We start from the raw sequence: 17,256 nt of genomic DNA, 5'->3' as shown, positions 1-17,256 counted from the left end.
CTAAAAATAGAGGAGAGGGAGGGAGATGATGGACAATGGGATTTAGGGAGGAAGGAACAGAAAGGGAGAGAAGTTGGACACAAAGGATGGTGTGGAGGGGGGATAGAGATACTGGATAGGAGGGTAGTTAGGAAAAGAAAGGGAGAGATGGTGGACCCTGGGGTGGTGGGGAAGGAGGGAGAGATGCTGGATGAAAGGGTAGTTAAGAAAAGGTGGATCTGTGAATGGAGAAGAAAAAAAAGAAAGATGCCAAACCTCCGGAGGAGGGAAGGGAAACGGAAGGGGAGGACAGAAATGGCAGATGGATGGTTAGAACAGAGAAAGAAGAAAGAAGAAGACCCTGGCAAGCAAGTTATCAGAAGACAACCAGAGCCTAGGACCAACAAGATTTGAATAATGACCAGACAACAAAAGGTAGAAAAACTAATTTTATTTTCCATTTTGTAATTACAATATATCAGATTTGAAACATGTATCCTGCCAGAGCTGGTGTTAGACCGCAAATGTGAGCTAGGATTTAACAGAGAGAGGAAAAGTCTTTTTTGTTTGTTTATTTTGTTTACAGTGTGGTTAAGAGAAGGCAAAGGGGGCGAAGAGGCTATAAAATAAACCCACCAGGATGTTTGAAAAAAAACACCCAATTGGGCAGGAAAATCGAATTGAATCGAAAAATCAATACAGTAGGCTAAATCGAATCGAATCAATTTTTTTTTTCCTGAATCGGGCAGCACTAGAGCTCAGAGAGGAAAGGTTGGATTTTGGTGATGTTATAGAGAAAGAAGTGACAGGTTTTAAAAGTCCGTTGGATTTGTGCAGAGGAGAGAGAACAGTCAAAGATGACACCAAGGTTGCAAGATGACGAGACAGGGAGCATGAGAGTGTTATCTGTCAGGTTCGCTAGTGGCCCCCACAATATTAGGTGGTAGGGGTTAAGTGAGAGGCACCCTGACAAAACGCCCGGTCCCAGGTTTAGTTCCCTCACTGAAGACTCACCAGGAAGTAGAATTAAAGAGGCACAGCCAGAGGTGATTGCATAAAGAATATATTATAGAAATAGTCTTACAGAAAAGCAATATTCTGAAGCATTACAATAATTAAGCATTACAATTAAGTAGAGAGCAAAGCAGTTTCCCTGCCTTACAGAGTCCAGAAGGAAGCGTGAAGTTCCAGGGAAAGGCAGAGAGAGAGAGAGAAAAGGGGGATGGTCTATGCTTTGTGTTCCATAGATAAAGAGAAGGATAGACAGAGAAAGAGAGGGAGAGCCAAGACCCCTCTCCTCCAGAGATAGATAGATAGATTGATAGAGCAGAGAGGAGGCTTTTATACCCTGGAATCTTATTCTGAATTTAGAAATTATTGTATGTCCCAGTATCTTTCTGTTTAGAATTTGTAAACTGTTTGAAACAATGGTTAATTTAATTGATAAAGGAGGGTGTGATACTTGCAGGCATGGTGATGGGATTAGTCTCTGGCTTCTTTGTCCCATTCAAGCAGCCTATCTTCTTGAACTGTGCACCTGGACCCATTGTCCTAAGCACCCTCTTAATCAGACATTAACACCTTTTAGCTAGTCATGATTCAATCAGGGCTACTTGAAACATATCAGGGATACTTAAAACAGTTTCCCTGCCCTCAGGGTCTATCTGCATTCCCATGCCAGAGTCAGATTGATATAATTTCCCATAGGCCTTCGCTGACATGAGTAATGCCAACTGAAAATGCTGAATGGTAGCGATAGCTAGGCTGACATCTCCCATATTTTTTTTATTTTTATTCTTTGAAATGAGGGCAAGCTTGTGGTACCCTTCTTTAAACAGCCAGTCTGCAATTAGCAGATGCTTCTTTTACCTCCAACATTATAGCCGCACATCCCCTGTCCTGCAGAATCTCCAAGCTATGAAGATAAACAGTTCCCATTATGAGTTCAAACCTCTGTCTTAGGTTGTATAGGCCATCATCTGGGCGGGGGACCCCAGTATGCTTATATCTTACCCGTCGTTGAGCGAATGAACGGTGCATAAGGGATGCAGGAAGCTTTTTCAGGAGGTTCAGGTATAAAGGTACCAAGATGTCCTGAGAGAGTATCTAAGTATGGGATATGGGAAAATATTATGTCTGACCCTGGTAATGGTAATGCAATATGCCATGCCAAATTAAAAGCAAATTAGAACCAAATTAGCCAAATTAGCAAGTGTCAGAGAAGATACTGGAAATACATGTATAACTGCCTTAAAAGCTAGAAAGAACTTTGTATGATATGCGTTGTAAAGAAATGTACATGTGTTTCACTTTACAGCAAAGGAAAATCATAATAATACATAGCAAAATTTGTACAATAATTAAGATAATGATAGGGTGAATGAAAACATTAAATACGTGGTTGCAGTGGGCGAATACAAATGTCAGGTTCGCTAGTGGCCCCCAGAATATTAGGTGGTAGGGGTTAAGTGAGAGGCACCCTGACAAACGCCCGGTCCCAGGTTCAGTTCCCTCACTGAAGACTCACCAGGAAGTAGAATCAAAGAGGCACAGCCAGAGGTGATTGCATAAAGAATATATTATAGAAATAGTCTTACAGAAAAGCAATATTCTGAAGCATTACAATAATTAAGCATTACAATTAAGTAGAGAGCAAAGCAGTTTCCCTGCCTTACAGAGTCCAGAAGGAAGTGTGAAGTTCCAGGGAAAGGCAGAGAGAGAGAGAGAAAAGGGGGATGGTCTAAGCTTTGTGTTCCATAGATAAAGAGAAGGATAGACAGAGAAAGAGAGGGAGAGCCAAGACCCCTCTCCTCCAGAGATAGATAGATAGATTGATAGAGCAGAGAGGAGGCTTTTATACCTTGGAATCTTATTCTGAATATAGAAATTATTGTATGTCCTAGTATCTTTCTGTTTAGAATTTGTAAACTGTTTGAAACAATGGTTAATTTAATTGATAAAGGAGGGTGTGATACTTGCAGGCATGGTGATGGGATTAGTCTCTGGCTTCTTTGTCCCATTCAAGCAGCCTATCTTCTTGATCTGTGCACCTGGACCCATTGTCCTAAGCACCCTCTTTTTTTTCAAAGATTTTATTGGTTTTACAATAAAGCAATAAGGCATACAACAAGATCCAGGGACGCATAATACATAAGTAATAGATAGTCAGTATATATCACAAATACATCCTAAGATCAAAGGACAAGGAAAGAAAAATATAGGGAAAGGGAAGGGAAAAGAAAAAAAAAAGTGCAATAAGAGAAAAACATGACTCATCCCAAGGTCTATTCAGTAAGGAAATATAACAAAGAGTCATGAGATTAACAGTAACTCTGGTAGTCCAAACTGGATGTCAATGAAAGAAACGAATAACAAATAGTAGTAGGAAAAGCAGTCAATAATATAGAAAAGGGAGAAGGTAATAGCAACATTGTCCTAAGCACCCTCTTAATCAGACATTAACACCTTTTAGCTAGTCATGATTCAATCAGGGCTACTTGAAACATATCAGGGATACTTAAAACAGTTTCCCTGCCCTCAGGGTCTATCTGCATTCCCATGCCAGAGTCAGATTGATATAATTTCCCATAGGCCTTCGCTGACATGAGTAATGCCAACTGAAAATGCTGAATGGTAGCGATAGCTAGGCTGACATTATCCTCCTAAGACAATTAGTGGGGGAAGAGGAGATGTGGGTTTGGACAGAAGGATAAGTAATTCAGGCTTGGCCATGTTTAGTTTTAAGTGATGGCAGGACATCCAGACATCAATGTTAGACAAGCAAGCTGAGACTCAGGCTTGGATTCCTTTAGTGATTTCAGATGTTGAGAGGTAGATCTGGGAGTCATCAGCATAGAGTAGATATTGAAAACTACAGGAGGAGATCAGAGCACCAAGGGAATGAGTATAGATGGAGAAGAGAAAAGGTCCCAGGACAGAGCACTGGGATACTCTGATCTATAGTGGGAGAGCAGTGGAGGAGGATCCACCACTGCATACACTAAGGCCTAGGTTCTGTATAAGACGTACAATCTCAGAAGCTGCCTAAGCGGCTTTTGAGAATTGCCCATGGGTGTCATATATAGAATCGATTCTCTCCTGATGGACGGACACCTAACGCTGCCTAACCACCCCGATTCTCTAACTGGCGTCTTATGTCGCAGGCACCGGTTAGAGAATGGTGTTGCAACTGAGTTGATCATGTCAAGAGAATCTCCCTGCCACAATCAGCTCAGCAGCTGCAGCAGGGAACCCGAACCCCTCGTTAAGTTGACCAGCAGGAGAGATGCCCATTCCCTCCTGCTGGAACCCCAGAAGCCCCCCAACCTCAACTGTCCACAGCAGGAGGAGTGCCAAATTCCTCCTGCCGTCACAACTCCAATACATCCACCAGCAGGAGGGATACCCATACCCTCCTGCCAGAAACCCCCCCCAATTCCCCGAGACATCCCCCAGCAAGAAGGATGCCCAGTCCCTCCTGCCGGAACCTCACACACACACCTTGAAGATCACCGGCAGGAGGAATGCCTAGTCCCCCTCGAAGCATGCCCCCATCTCCCCAAGCCCACCCAGACCCCACAAATACCTATTTTCATTGGCCACCATAGGAGGAGCCTTAGGCACCTGGATCAACTGGAATCTTAGGCCTCTCTCCCAGTGCATTCTGGGATACACTGGGAATGACCTAAGATCACTTAGGCCAATCCCCAAGTATCCCCAATGAAAATAGGTACTGGTGGGGTCCGGGTGGGCTTGGTGGGGGTCAGGGTGAGGGCATGCTTCAGAGGGGGGGTTCCGGCAGGAGGGACTGAGCATGCTTCCTGCCAGGGGATGTCACAAGGGGGGTGGGGGCGGTTTCCGGCAGGAGGGTTTGGTCATTCCCCCGCTGGGGGATGTATTGGGGTAGTGGTGACAGGAGGAATTTGGCACTCCTCCTGCTGCAGACATTCGGGGGTGGGGGGCCTTTGAGAGTTCCAGCAGGTGAGAGTATGCATCCCTCTTGCTGGTCGTCTTTGGGGGGGATGAATGGGTTTCCTGCCGCGGCCACTAAATTGATCACGGCAGGGAGATTCCCTTGCTGCGATCAGCTTAGCAACTGCATCTATTTAAAATGTAGACCAACATTTTGCTGGCCTACTTTTCAGGTGCCTATCACGGCTCTAGGGAGATGCCTAGGGCTGCCTAAGTTCGCCTAAGGCCGCTTCCAGGTGAAACCACGCCCACGCCTACCCTTGGGTGAGCATAGGCAGCCCTACACTAGATAATGACAAGGGGACAAATTTTTTCCCATCCCCTCGGGAACTCATTTTCCTGTCTCCTCCCTGCAAGCTCTGTCCTCATCTGCACAAGCCTCAAACACTTTAAGTGTTCAAGGCTTGTGTGGTTAAGGCAGAGCTTACATGAATGGGGCAGGGACAGCAACAAAACTCATGGGGACATGGAAATTGAGTTCCTGCGGAGATGGGGACAAATTTGTCCCCATGTCATTCTCTTCTCTAGGTGCCTCCCTAGGCTCGCAAAGACGCCTACAATGTAGGTAGTCTTCCTTGGGATGGGGTTTTTTTTTTAACATGCATCCCGATTGGATGGTTACACAGCAGTAGGACGCCTACCACTGCCTACAATCAGGATGCTGTTTATAGAATTTATTGATTTTATCAGATGCATTATTCTATTGATTGTTCTTATTGTATTGTATATCGACTGTTTATTCTGTATTTTAGATATTGACTGTATGTATTTTTTGTTGTGAACCACTTTGAACTTCTGGTATAGTGGTATACAAGAAATAAAATTATTATTATTTTAATTATTAGATAGGAAGAGAATCAGGAGAAAACGCGGCCCTGAAATCCAAGTGAGGACAGCGTGTCAAAAAGGCAGTGGTTCCCAGTGTCAAAAGCAGAGATTAGATCAAGAAGGATGAAGATAGAGTAGTGGACTTTGGATCTAGCCAGGAAGAAGTCATTGGAGACTTAAGAACATAAGAAATTGCCTCCGCTGGGTATAGACCAGGGGTCCATCGCACCCAGCAGTCCACTCACGTGGCGGCCCACCAGGTCCATGACCTGTAAGTGATCCTTTATCTAAAAGCCTTTCAATCCCCATTGTTTTTTCTATACCCTTTCATAATCCTATCTCTACCTCTATTTATATCCCTCAATCCCTGTATCCTTCAGGAACTTGTCCAATCCCTCTATGAATCCTCTTAATGTACTCTGTCCTATCACATCCTCCGGAAACGCATTCCAGGTGTCCACCACCCTCTCAGTGAAGAAAAATTTCCTAGCATTGGTTCTAAACCTGTCCCCTTTCAATTTCTCCGAGTGCCCCCTTGTTCTTGTAGTTCCCAATAGGCTGAAGAATCTGTCCCTTTCCACCTTCTCTCTGCCCTTCATGATCTTGTAAGTCTATCATGTCTCTTCTGAGTCTCCGCAAGAGCAAGAGCAGTTTCGGTAGGAGCGAAAACCTGATTGGAGTGGGTCAAGGATAGCTAGGAATGATGAAAATCCAGGCAGTGGCAGTGAACAGCCCTTTCAGGTAGTTTAGATAAGAAGGAAAGGAGGGAGATTGGGTCAATAGTTGGCAGGGCATATATGGTCCAATTAAAGGTTTTTTTTGTGGAGCAGAACTCGCAACTAGAGGTGAATAACCCACTGGTTCAAGACTCATATGGCTTTTGCACTAGAATACCTGCTTGTCCTTGAAGAATACTTGATATTTGAAGATTCTCAGTCAGCAAGTCCTATATAGTTAGCAGAGAAAAGTGCTTTAGTCCAATAAGAATTATTACCCCAATGCAGATGAATGCCAAAAAATGACTAGATTGGGTTGATGTGCTAATAAATTTTATCCCGATTGCTATACTGATGTTTGTTAATGGTTTTTATGTTTCTCTGTTTGAAGTTAATATTTTTTTTTTTACTGCTGGCCTTCCTGGAGTTGCCACTCCAGATGGTATTTCTTTTGACTATTCAATACGAAGGCCATGTCTGGCACCAACACTGAATATCAAATATCTGACCAACTGACTTTCTCGCCAAAAATTCAAATTGGTAGACTGCCCTGTTCCCAATCAGGTCAGTGAACTCACTATTTCCAAAGTTATACTGCAGACTTCAGAGCATACCCTGAAGAAAGCTACAGCATGATGGCTGAAACGTCAGTTTCTACCTGACAAAGACACAGCAAGACCTGGAAACCTGCAACAAGCACAATGCCAGTTGCGGAAACCCTGAGAGAACACTGAATATCCAGTTCAGCTTCCGACCCAAAAGTTATATGAATGCTTGCTGATATTCAGTACCAGCACCCATACAGCTAAGCAGGCAAAGAAAGGACTACCTTTTGTGTGGCCCTGTCTGCAAGGTTATCTACGCTTGTAAGAACATAAGAATAGCCTTTCTGGGTCAGACCAATGGTCAATCTAGTCCAGTAGCCCATCTTTACAGTGGCCAATCTAGGTCACTAGTACCTGGCAAAAACCCAAATAGTAGCAATAACAGACTATGGACATTTCCTTCAGTGAATTGTCCAAACTCTTCTTAAAACCAACTAGGTTAACTGCTCTTACCACAACCTCTGGCAAAGTGTTCCAGAGCTTAAAATGAAAAAAAAATATTTCCTCCTATTGATTTAAAAATATTTTCCTTTAACTTTGAGTGTCCCTAGTCTTTGTAATTTTTGATGGAGTAAAAAAAAAAAAAAAACAACAATAAACAAAACGATCCACTTATATCCATTCTACAACACTCAGGATTTTGTATACATCAATCATATTTCTCCTCAGCCGTCTCTTTTCCAAGCTGAAGAGCCCTAATCTTTGTAGTCTTTCCTGATATGTGAGGAATTCCATCCCCCTTATCATCTTGGTCGTTCTTCTTTGAACCTTTTCTAATTCCACTATATCTTTCTTGAGATAGTTGACCAGAATTGAACATAGTTCTCCAGGTGAGATCAATCAGGGAGCTATACAGAAGCATTATAACATTCTTAGTCTTGTTAACCATCCCTTTAAAAAATAACTCCTAGCATCCTGTTTGCTTCTTTGGCCACCGCCACACATTGGGCGGAAGGTTTCATCATATTGTCTACAATGATACGCAGATCTTTTTCATAGGCTCTAACTCCCAAAGTGGACCCTAGCATCTGGTAACTGATTTGAGTTATTCTTCCCAATGTGCATCACTTTGCATTTGTCCACATTAAATTTCATCTGCCATTTTGATGCTGTCTTCAATTTTCTACGGTCTGCCTGCAATTTTTCACAATCTGCATGCGTTTTAACAACTTTGAACAGTTTAGTGTCATCTGCAAATTTAATCACCTCACTCGTCATTCCAATTTCAACATCATTTGTAAATAAGTTAAACAGCACTGGTACTAGTACAGATCCCTGCGGCACTCTGCTATTTGCCCTCTTCTATAGAGAATAATGGCCATTTAACCCTACCTTTCCTAACACTGCACATAGACTGCCCCAGCACTAACCATATAGGCCCAGATTTAGTAAATGGTATCCAAACTTGGGTGCTGAAAAAAGTGGAGTGCTATTCTATAAAGAGTGCTCCAAGTTGAGTGTTCTTTATACAATAGTGCCCATTCTCATGTCCAAATTCTGGCACCAGTATTTATGAAATCTGATGCAAATGCTGGCACCCTATAGGTGCAGGAACTCTGAGTATAACTCTGAGTATAAATTTTTACCATGCTCCTGGCCCCTTTTGAGCTGATTACTAGGGAATTTAGACATGTGATGTTATAGATTAGCACATAGGAAGATGCATGTGCAAAGTCTAATTAATGCCAATTTATTTCAATAAATGATTGTTAACATCAATTTTGGGGTAGAAATATGGCTTATTTAATTAATTTGTACACTAATTTTCAATCTGTGCACATATTTGGGTTGCCAAATGTTAGCCCCATATAATCTGGTGAACAATGCCACAGCAGTCACATGGGATATTCTGCAGCACTGTGCTGTTAAGTGCCACTGAGTATCCAATGAAGGCTCATTGAGTGTGGTTTCCTACCTGCTTAAACCATGCTGAATATCAACCCTATAATTTTAACCTTTACATCACTAATGACTGGAGAGATTTAACACAGGGATCGTTTTACTTCTTGTAGGTTGTACTTTTGGGACTTCTATGAGGAAAAATGTTGGGAAAAGGTTTTTGAATTTATATTAATTTTATCACATAAATAAAGTGAAACACTCACTGCAAACTTTACTTGGCAGCTTTCCTCACCAAGATAGCATAGGTCCCCTGAGATGTTAGTCTCAAGCCACAGATGTTCTCCATTCACTGCATTTTCCTGAGGAGTAACAAATACTTTGTCAAAACCTTGAGCTCTTTTAATTGACTTCTACCATTATTGATACACATACATTGAGGTATTCATATACAGATCCTCTTTGATGGCCTAGTCATCTCCAATAACTCATCAATAGCTGAATTGTCAATAGAACAAAACAATACGGGATATCCCTAATTTTTCTTTCCATACAGAGCTACAATTCAAAGATTCCAAATGTACTGTATTAGATTTTGTTTTGTCATTCTTTTTCTAATTTAAACTATAAAGATCCCCATATATCTAGCTAGGGTGTTTCCTCTTTACTGCAGCATCTTTTCAGATGGTTCCCAGAAAGTATTGAAATTATAGCAAAATCAGATCATTGAGCCACTTGAGTTACTTGAGCTTGCATGCAGATAGAAGGTTAAAGGGGTCTTTTATCAGTTAGATAAGAATTATACTGATCAGCTTACTTAAACCTCTCAATTAAAGCCTTTACAGAAAGTTTATTTCTAAGGGCTAGATTCACTAACCCTCCGATCCGTGTGCGATCCATTTCCGTTTGCATACAGGCTAACGAATTCACTAAAGGACTGCATGCAAATGGAGACGATCGTTGGCATGCCCCCAGCCAACTGCATGGATTGCTAAAGCCGTGACAGGAGAAACAGCCTCCTGTCAGGGCTTCTGCTGGCTTTTTACATTTTTTTTTTTTTTTAAATCGGGCAGATATTTTGCATGTTGTACACACGCAAAATATCAGCTCAATTAAAAAAAAAATTAATCCCCCCTCCCAACAAGTGCCCCAAACCCCACAAAAAATTTGCCCCATAACCTGCACTCTGCTGCCCCGAAGCTGTGCCCCAAATCTGCCTGCCCCGCCTCTCCCGCTCTCGCATCAAATCTCTCCTTGCACCCTGCTCTCGCCACGAATCTCTCCTGCCCTTCCTGCACTGAGAGCCCGTGGTTTTAACCCGCAGGTTAAAGCAAGTTAAAACCACTGGCTCCCTGGCCTACACGCCAATGCCCTATAAAAGGCAGAAGGGATGCCAACTCCCTCCTACCATGTTAAACCCCCTCCTGGCCTGGCTGGGCTCACCTCCCTCCCTGTTGCAAAATCTAGTCCGGCGGGCCGAGCCAGGCCGGGCCTGGCCCACCCACCAAAAAACAAACTGGAGGGATGCCAACTCCCTCCTGCCACCCTCCACCCACCCCCGGACATCCCCCTCCCCAATCCAGGTCCCCCTTCCCATACCTTTAACAGAGCAGGAGGGGTGCTCAACCCCTCCTGCTCCAATGCCTCCCACAACGACTCTGAGGCCTTAGGCTCTTCCCTGTTGCATCATGTGATGCATGGGGTGGAGCCTAAGGCCATGATTGGCTCGCTAAGGGGTTGCAAACCGATTGGTACACGATCAGTTTGCTTAGTGAATCTAGCCCTATATGCTGAATGAAATGGTGTGGTAGCCATGTTAGTCCACTTTTTAATATGATAAATAGAATAAAACAAAACAAAAAAAATAAAGGTGATACCTTTATTTATTGGACTAACTTAGGCCCCCTTTTATCAAGCTGTGGTAGAGCGTTTTAGCACTGGCTGACAAGGTCAATGCTCCAGTGCTCATTCAATTCCTATGAGTGTCGGAGTATTTACCAGGCCAGCGCTAAAACGCTCTACCACAGCTTGATAAAAGGGGGTCTTAGTGCATTGTTTGATTAGCTTTTGAAGGTAATCCTTCTTCAGATCAGAAAGCTAATCAAACAGTGCACTAAGTTGGTCCAATAAAACATATCAACTTTATTCCTTTTGTTTTATTTCTATTTTTCTATATAAACAGTGGTGCCTCACACAACGAACTTAATTCGTTCCAGGAGCAAGTTTGTTATGCGAAAAGTTCGTTATGTGAAACGCATTTTCCCATAACAATACATGTAAAAAAAAATAATTTGTTCTGTAGCATAAAATATGCTAAGATGACATAAAAAAAGATAAATTTACCTTGTTAGAGCTGTTAGCATGATATAGAGGGGATATATGTGAAGGGGAGGGGAGACAGGGGTTTTGTTGATCCTTGCTGTGTATTATAATCACCCCCCACATACTCCCCAGTACCTTTTTTAATTCCTCCCATCTTTCCCAGCCAGTGGCGTACAGGCCAGAAGCGCAGAGATCAGGAGCAATTCCTCTGCACACCTGTGTGGGCCCATGCCGATCTCCGAATGGCTGCAGTTAGTTCTTGTGAGTCCCGCGAGAGCTGGCTGCAGTTAGTTCTTGTGAGTCCCGCGAGAGCTGACTGCAGCCATTCAGAGATCAGCGCAGGCCCAGGCAGTAGCACAGAAGGCTTGCTCTTGATCTCTGTCTGCGCTTCTGGCTGGGAAATTTGCTAGACCACCAGTTCGAGTGAGCGGGTAAGATTAAAGTTGCAGCAGTGGTGGCTTTTTTAAAAAAATATGTGGCGGCGGGGGGAGGTTTAAACATATGCGGTGGCGGCGGGGGGAGGTTTAAACATATGCGGTGGCGGCGGGGGGAGGTTTAAACATATGCGGTGGTGGCGGGGGGAGGTTTAAACATATGTGGTGGCGGCGGGGGGAGGTTTAAAATATGTAGCGCCAGTTAAGCGATGCAGCTCGGGCGACTTCGTTGTGTGAAACGAAGTCCGTTGTACGGATCAAGACAAGAAGTTCGTTGTGCGCAGCGTTCGCTGTGCGAGGCGGCCGTTATGCGAGGCACCACTGTACCATCTTTCTATACATATGCTGATATAGATGCCAGTTTATCTGAGGTGATACCTAGGAAATGCACAAGCAAATAAATGTTTGTTTTAGGATTTTTTCAGAATATTTTCACATTTTCAGATCTTTTCCTTGTTTCATTTCACATATTTGTTATAATGTTTAAAAAATACATATAGTGGAATTTGACAAGCAAAGATCGATTTTTTTTTTTTTAATTGTCATAAGCCTGCTTTTACTAAACCATGTTTGTACCATGGCCCAGGGCGCTAAATGCTCCAACGCTCATAGGAATTCTATGAGCATCAGAGCAGGGTCGGAGCATTTAGCACTCTGGGTCGTGGTAGAAACCGCTACCACGACTTAGTAAAAAGAGGGAACAGTGTATTACTATGTATGTTAATTGCACCTTGCACAAATAAATAAGATTGCACAGTATACATAATTTCATGTGTATTAAAATCAATTTTGTGAGCACTACATTTTTTTAAAGCACACTGATAAACCAAACCTAATGAATCCTGGTGCGGCTGGTTTTAAAGCCAGACCAAAAATATTTAAGCTATTTTGTCTCAGGCAAGAAAAGGAATCTTGCCTTTAAACCAGAAAGTAAACTTTCTCCATTTAAATAAGCATGACTTTTCTGTGGACTCCTGTCTTGAATCCAGAAAGTCTTTAAATACCCTTCTGACAGACCAATGGATCTTATCACAACTTCCAAACATTCTGGCTGTGAAGACCACAGATTAGATATTTGGATGGAACAATATTTCCTGGTTGATCAAGGTTGACAGAGGAATTGAAACCAGATGTTTTGGTAAAAATTGAGCAATGAATGCTGCAATAGTTTCCTGGTCTCTTCTAAAATTTTCCAAGGTTGTTACTTACAGTGATATTGGAAGATTCAATTATTTTAAATTTTTTACATGTACAGAAGACCTGTCTCCCAGTGAAGAGAGGATGCAACTATAACCCTGGGGTCAAGGCGACTGCTTAAACCCTTCCTGGATGCCGGCAGATGGGGCACACAAAAATATTCATTTTGGGACCAACTTCCAAGCTGGGACCTGTAGCAAACATGCACCAGACAATCTCCTCACTCCTCCAAAGAACTCAGACCAACTATGGAAGCTCTAACACAACTTTACTTTTCCAGATGATGAAAGGGCACTTTCTTAAAACAGTGACAAAGGTTTTCAGAAACAGTCCAACTATTCTAAACCAAACTAAACCTTAAGCTTATATACCGCATCTTCTCTACAAATATAAAGCTCAACATGGTTTACAAGAATTAAAAGGGAAGTACAGTGGGAGTTGGTGGTAAGGGGAAGCAGATATTTACATTTTTGAAAATAGCCAAGTTGTCAGGAATAGTTGTCGGAATAGTTGGAAAGAGCCCAGGTTGCACAGCTGGGCAGGGAAATTATTCCAAAGATCTGTAGTTTTTTTGAAGTGAAGAGATTTCCCTAGTTTTCCAATGTAGGTAACGCCTTTTAGTGAGAGGAAAGATAATTTGAGCTTTTGGATAGATCTGGTGATGTCAGGTCTCAAAGCATTCCAAGATAGAGGAATTAATGGGGGAAGAATGCCATGCAGGATTTTGAAAGTTAGGCAGGCACAATTAAAGTAAAACTGGAGCAGTGGAGTTGTAGCAAGAGCGGCGAAACATGGGCAAATTTGCTCTTTGCAAAGATCAGCCTAGCTGCAGTATTCTGGGTCTGCTGAAGTCTTTGAAGACTTTTCTTGGTCAGACTTAAATAGACCGAGTTGCAGTAGTGCAGCCTCAAAAGAATGTTGGTTTTCTCATTTGTATTTCATCAAAATCAATAAAAAATTATTGAACAAAAAAAAGAAAAGAAGAAAAAGAATGATTGATTGAACAAGGACAGCAAAATGTTATTGGTGGAAATAGGATCTCGCTTTCCTCAACATATGGAAGCTAAAAATTTTTTTTTTTTTTTAACTAGAGAGTTAAGATGATCAGTAAATGAAAGTGTTGAGTCTATAATGATGCCCAAAACTTTACTTGAGACTTCAATCTGCAGTGAAGGTCCAGAAGGTAGTAGAATGAATAGAGCAGTGGTCTCAAACCCTTTGTGGGGCCACATTTTGGATTTGTAGGTACTTGGAGGGCCACAGAAAAAATAGTTAATGTCTTATTAAAGAAATGACAATTTTGCTTGGGTAAAACTCTTTATAGTTTATAAAACTTTCCTTTAACAGTTAAAAGGCAATATATATAAACTATAAAGAGTTTTACCTCATGCATAATTGTCATTTCTTTAATAAGACATTAACTATTTTTTCTGCGGCCCTGCAACATAAGAACATAAGCAGTGCCTCTGCCGGGTCAGACCAGAGGTCCATCCCGCCCAGCAGTCCGCCCCCGCGGCGGCCCAACAGGTCATGACCTGCCTTAATCACCAGAAGGGGCCCCCTTGCCCCCTAGGTTTCTCATCGAAGTCCTATCTTCCCATCAATGTCCTAACCCTCCGGCCTTGCACCTGCACGACCTGGTGAGCTGTCTATACTTATGCAACACCCCAGCACCTCCCTCAGTACCCCACGATCCCCTTTTCCCTCAGGAATCTGTCCAATCCCTGTACTGTACTCTGCAAGTACTCTATTTTTTTCTGCAGCCCTCACATTTAAAGTTTAATATCTTTTCTTTCTCAAAACTGGCACATTTCAATCACTATATTGAAAATAAAATTATTTTCCCTACCTTTGTTGTCTGGTGACTTTATTTTTCTGTGCTTTCAACTATGTTTCCAGGGCCTTCTTGTCCTTTGACTGTTTTTCTCTCCGTCTTCACTTTCTGCCTTGCATCCATCTTTGATGAATGAGAGACTGACTGTAATAGTATTAAATACCAGTGGGGAGAGAGCAAATGACTCCTAAAAATGCTCAGAAAAGTGAAACTCTGAAAGGGAGGTGGATACCTCCCCTTGAGGCAAGAGTTTACCGTCCATTCATTGCATTTGCTTTGTAGAACATCACTTTCTGACCACTGGTAAAAAAATAGTATTGTTTAAATAAACTCTGTTAGATTGACTAAAAAGTTCAAAACAATTATGCACAACTCTTGCTTGGAACGATGATACCATTCACTTATCTGTACCAACTTTAAAGTTTGTAGTTGTAAGGGCTCTTGGGGGTCTCAACGCGGCCCCGTTTTGAAAATTCTGCTTCAGGAGACCCAATGCTACAATGCTACACACTGTTAAACGTATCTGTCCAAGAGGTGATCGTTTGTAAAACTTCAAAAATCCAAACGATCACCTCTTGGACAGATACGTTTAACAGTGTGTAGCATTGTAGCATTGGGTCTCCTGAAGCAGAATTTTCGAAACGGGGCCGCGTTGAGACCCCCAAGAGCCCTTACAACTACAAACTTTAAAGTTGGTACAGATAAGTGAATGGTATCATCGTTCCAAGCAAGAGTTGTGCATAATTGTTTTGAACTTTTTAGTCAATCTAACAGAGTTTATTTAAACAATACTATTTTTTTACCAGTGGTCAGAAAGTGATGTTCTACAAAGCAAATGCAATGATTGGACGGTAAACTCTTGCCTCAAGGGGAGGTATCCACCTCCCTTTCAGAGTTTCACTTTTCTGAGCGTTTTTAGGAGTCATTTGCTCTCTCCCCACTGGTATTTAATACTATTACAGTCAGTCTCTCATTCATCAATATAATTCCTTTTCTGACTGGTATTTATATTGAGTCCCTGTATGCCTTTTTAACGGAGTTGCATCCATCTTTGGCATTAACTTAATGTTCAATTTTTCTGCTTTCTTTTCAAAATCTACATTTCCATGTCTTACCTTCCCTTCCTATCTCTCTCTTCTTCCGTCCTATTTCCATGGTCTGGCATCTCTTTCCTTTCTTTCTCTCCCTCCCTCCTTTCTTCCTTTCCCCTAGTCTGGCATCTGTCTCCTTCCCTTCCCCCATGCCCTGGCATCTCCCCCTCCCCCTCCATGGTCTGATATCTCCTTTCCTTCCCTCCCTCCCATGAACTTGGCTTCTTCTCTTGTTCCTCTCCTATCCCTTCTCCTTCCTTCCCTCTCTTTCCCCAATTGGGTGCAGCAGCAACAGAAGCAGCAATTTCCTTCCTCCTTTCCTGTGCAGGAGAGGCATTTCTCTTCCCCTTTCCCTGTACAGCAGCAGCATTTCCTTAGGGTCCCCCTTTCCTATGTAGCAAAAGCATTTCTCTTTCCCCTTCCCTTCCGTTCTCTTCCTTGTGGAGCAGCAGCGTGTCTGGCCGGCTCGTTCCGTTCAAAGCTGCAGGTGGCGGCTCCTTGCGAGATCCGTGCCTGCATCTGAAGCCTCTCTGATGTTGTGACGTCAGAGAGGCTTCCAATGCAGGAGTGGATAGCATGAGGAGCCGCCAACCCGCGGCTTTGAACAGAACGAGCCGGCCAGACACGCTGCTGCTCCAAAAGGAAGAGAAAGGGGAAGAGAAATGCTGTTGATCGCGTCCAGACCGCGGGCCACAAATAAAACCTGGAGAGCCACATGCGGCCCGCGTGTTTGAGACCGCTGGAATAGAGGTAGCTGATCTAACTTTGGACCAAACCAAAGTAGTTTTGTTTTGGACTTATTTAGGTTAGTAAGATTTGAATCTATCTCTAGAAGGACGAAGATGTCATCTGCATATGTATACAGTGTTTCAAAGGGGGAGAGATGGAAAACCTTCAAGGAGGACATTGAAAAGAATAGGGGACAGAGGTAATCCCTGCGGGATTCTGCATAACGGCTTCCAGGGTGATGATCTGGTGCCATTCATATTAACAGTGTAGGAGCAAGAATGTAAGAATTTTGAGAACCAGTCTAAGACAGTAGAATCAGTACTTATCTCAGAAAGTTGGTAAATCAGAATGTCGTAGTGAACAATGTTAAAGGCTGCAGATAGATTAAATTGTACGCAGGTATGGCTAGTTTCAGTTAGGGTGCTGGTCTTTGACCAGAGGGCCGCCATGTGAGCGAACTGCTGGGCATGATGGACCACTGGTCTGGCCCAGCAGTGGCAATTCTTATGTAATAGAATAGCAAACTTATTACAAGAGTGTAGTTGCTGAACCTTTGAGATTAGTGAGACCAATAGAGATTCGGTACTGAGGTTAGGTATGAAACCATACTGGCAAGGTAACAGAATGGAAAATCTCTCTAAATATGATGAAAGTTGAGCAGATATGATAGACTAATATTATGGTCAGGAGGGGAATGTTTGCTATGGGTTG

General features: G+C 42.7%; 1 protein-coding gene across 1 annotated transcript in view; it reads right to left on the bottom strand.

Annotated features, from left to right (window-relative positions):
* Nucleotides 1–17,256, bottom strand: part of DGKI (diacylglycerol kinase iota) — a 1,086,779-nt gene that overhangs the window by 960,118 nt on the left and 109,405 nt on the right. The window contains exon 3 of the mRNA XM_033957757.1: nucleotides 9,205–9,300. Within this exon, the coding sequence (XP_033813648.1) occupies nucleotides 9,205–9,300 (96 nt within the window). The remainder of the gene's footprint in view (nucleotides 1–9,204; nucleotides 9,301–17,256) is intronic.

The sequence above is a fragment of the Geotrypetes seraphini genome, chromosome 9 (genome assembly GCF_902459505.1).
Source record: "Geotrypetes seraphini chromosome 9, aGeoSer1.1, whole genome shotgun sequence".
Classification (NCBI taxonomy): Eukaryota; Metazoa; Chordata; class Amphibia; order Gymnophiona; family Dermophiidae; genus Geotrypetes; species Geotrypetes seraphini.
The sequence above is the reverse complement of the archived record's forward strand: the minus strand, read 5'-3'. Positions and strand labels throughout refer to the sequence as shown.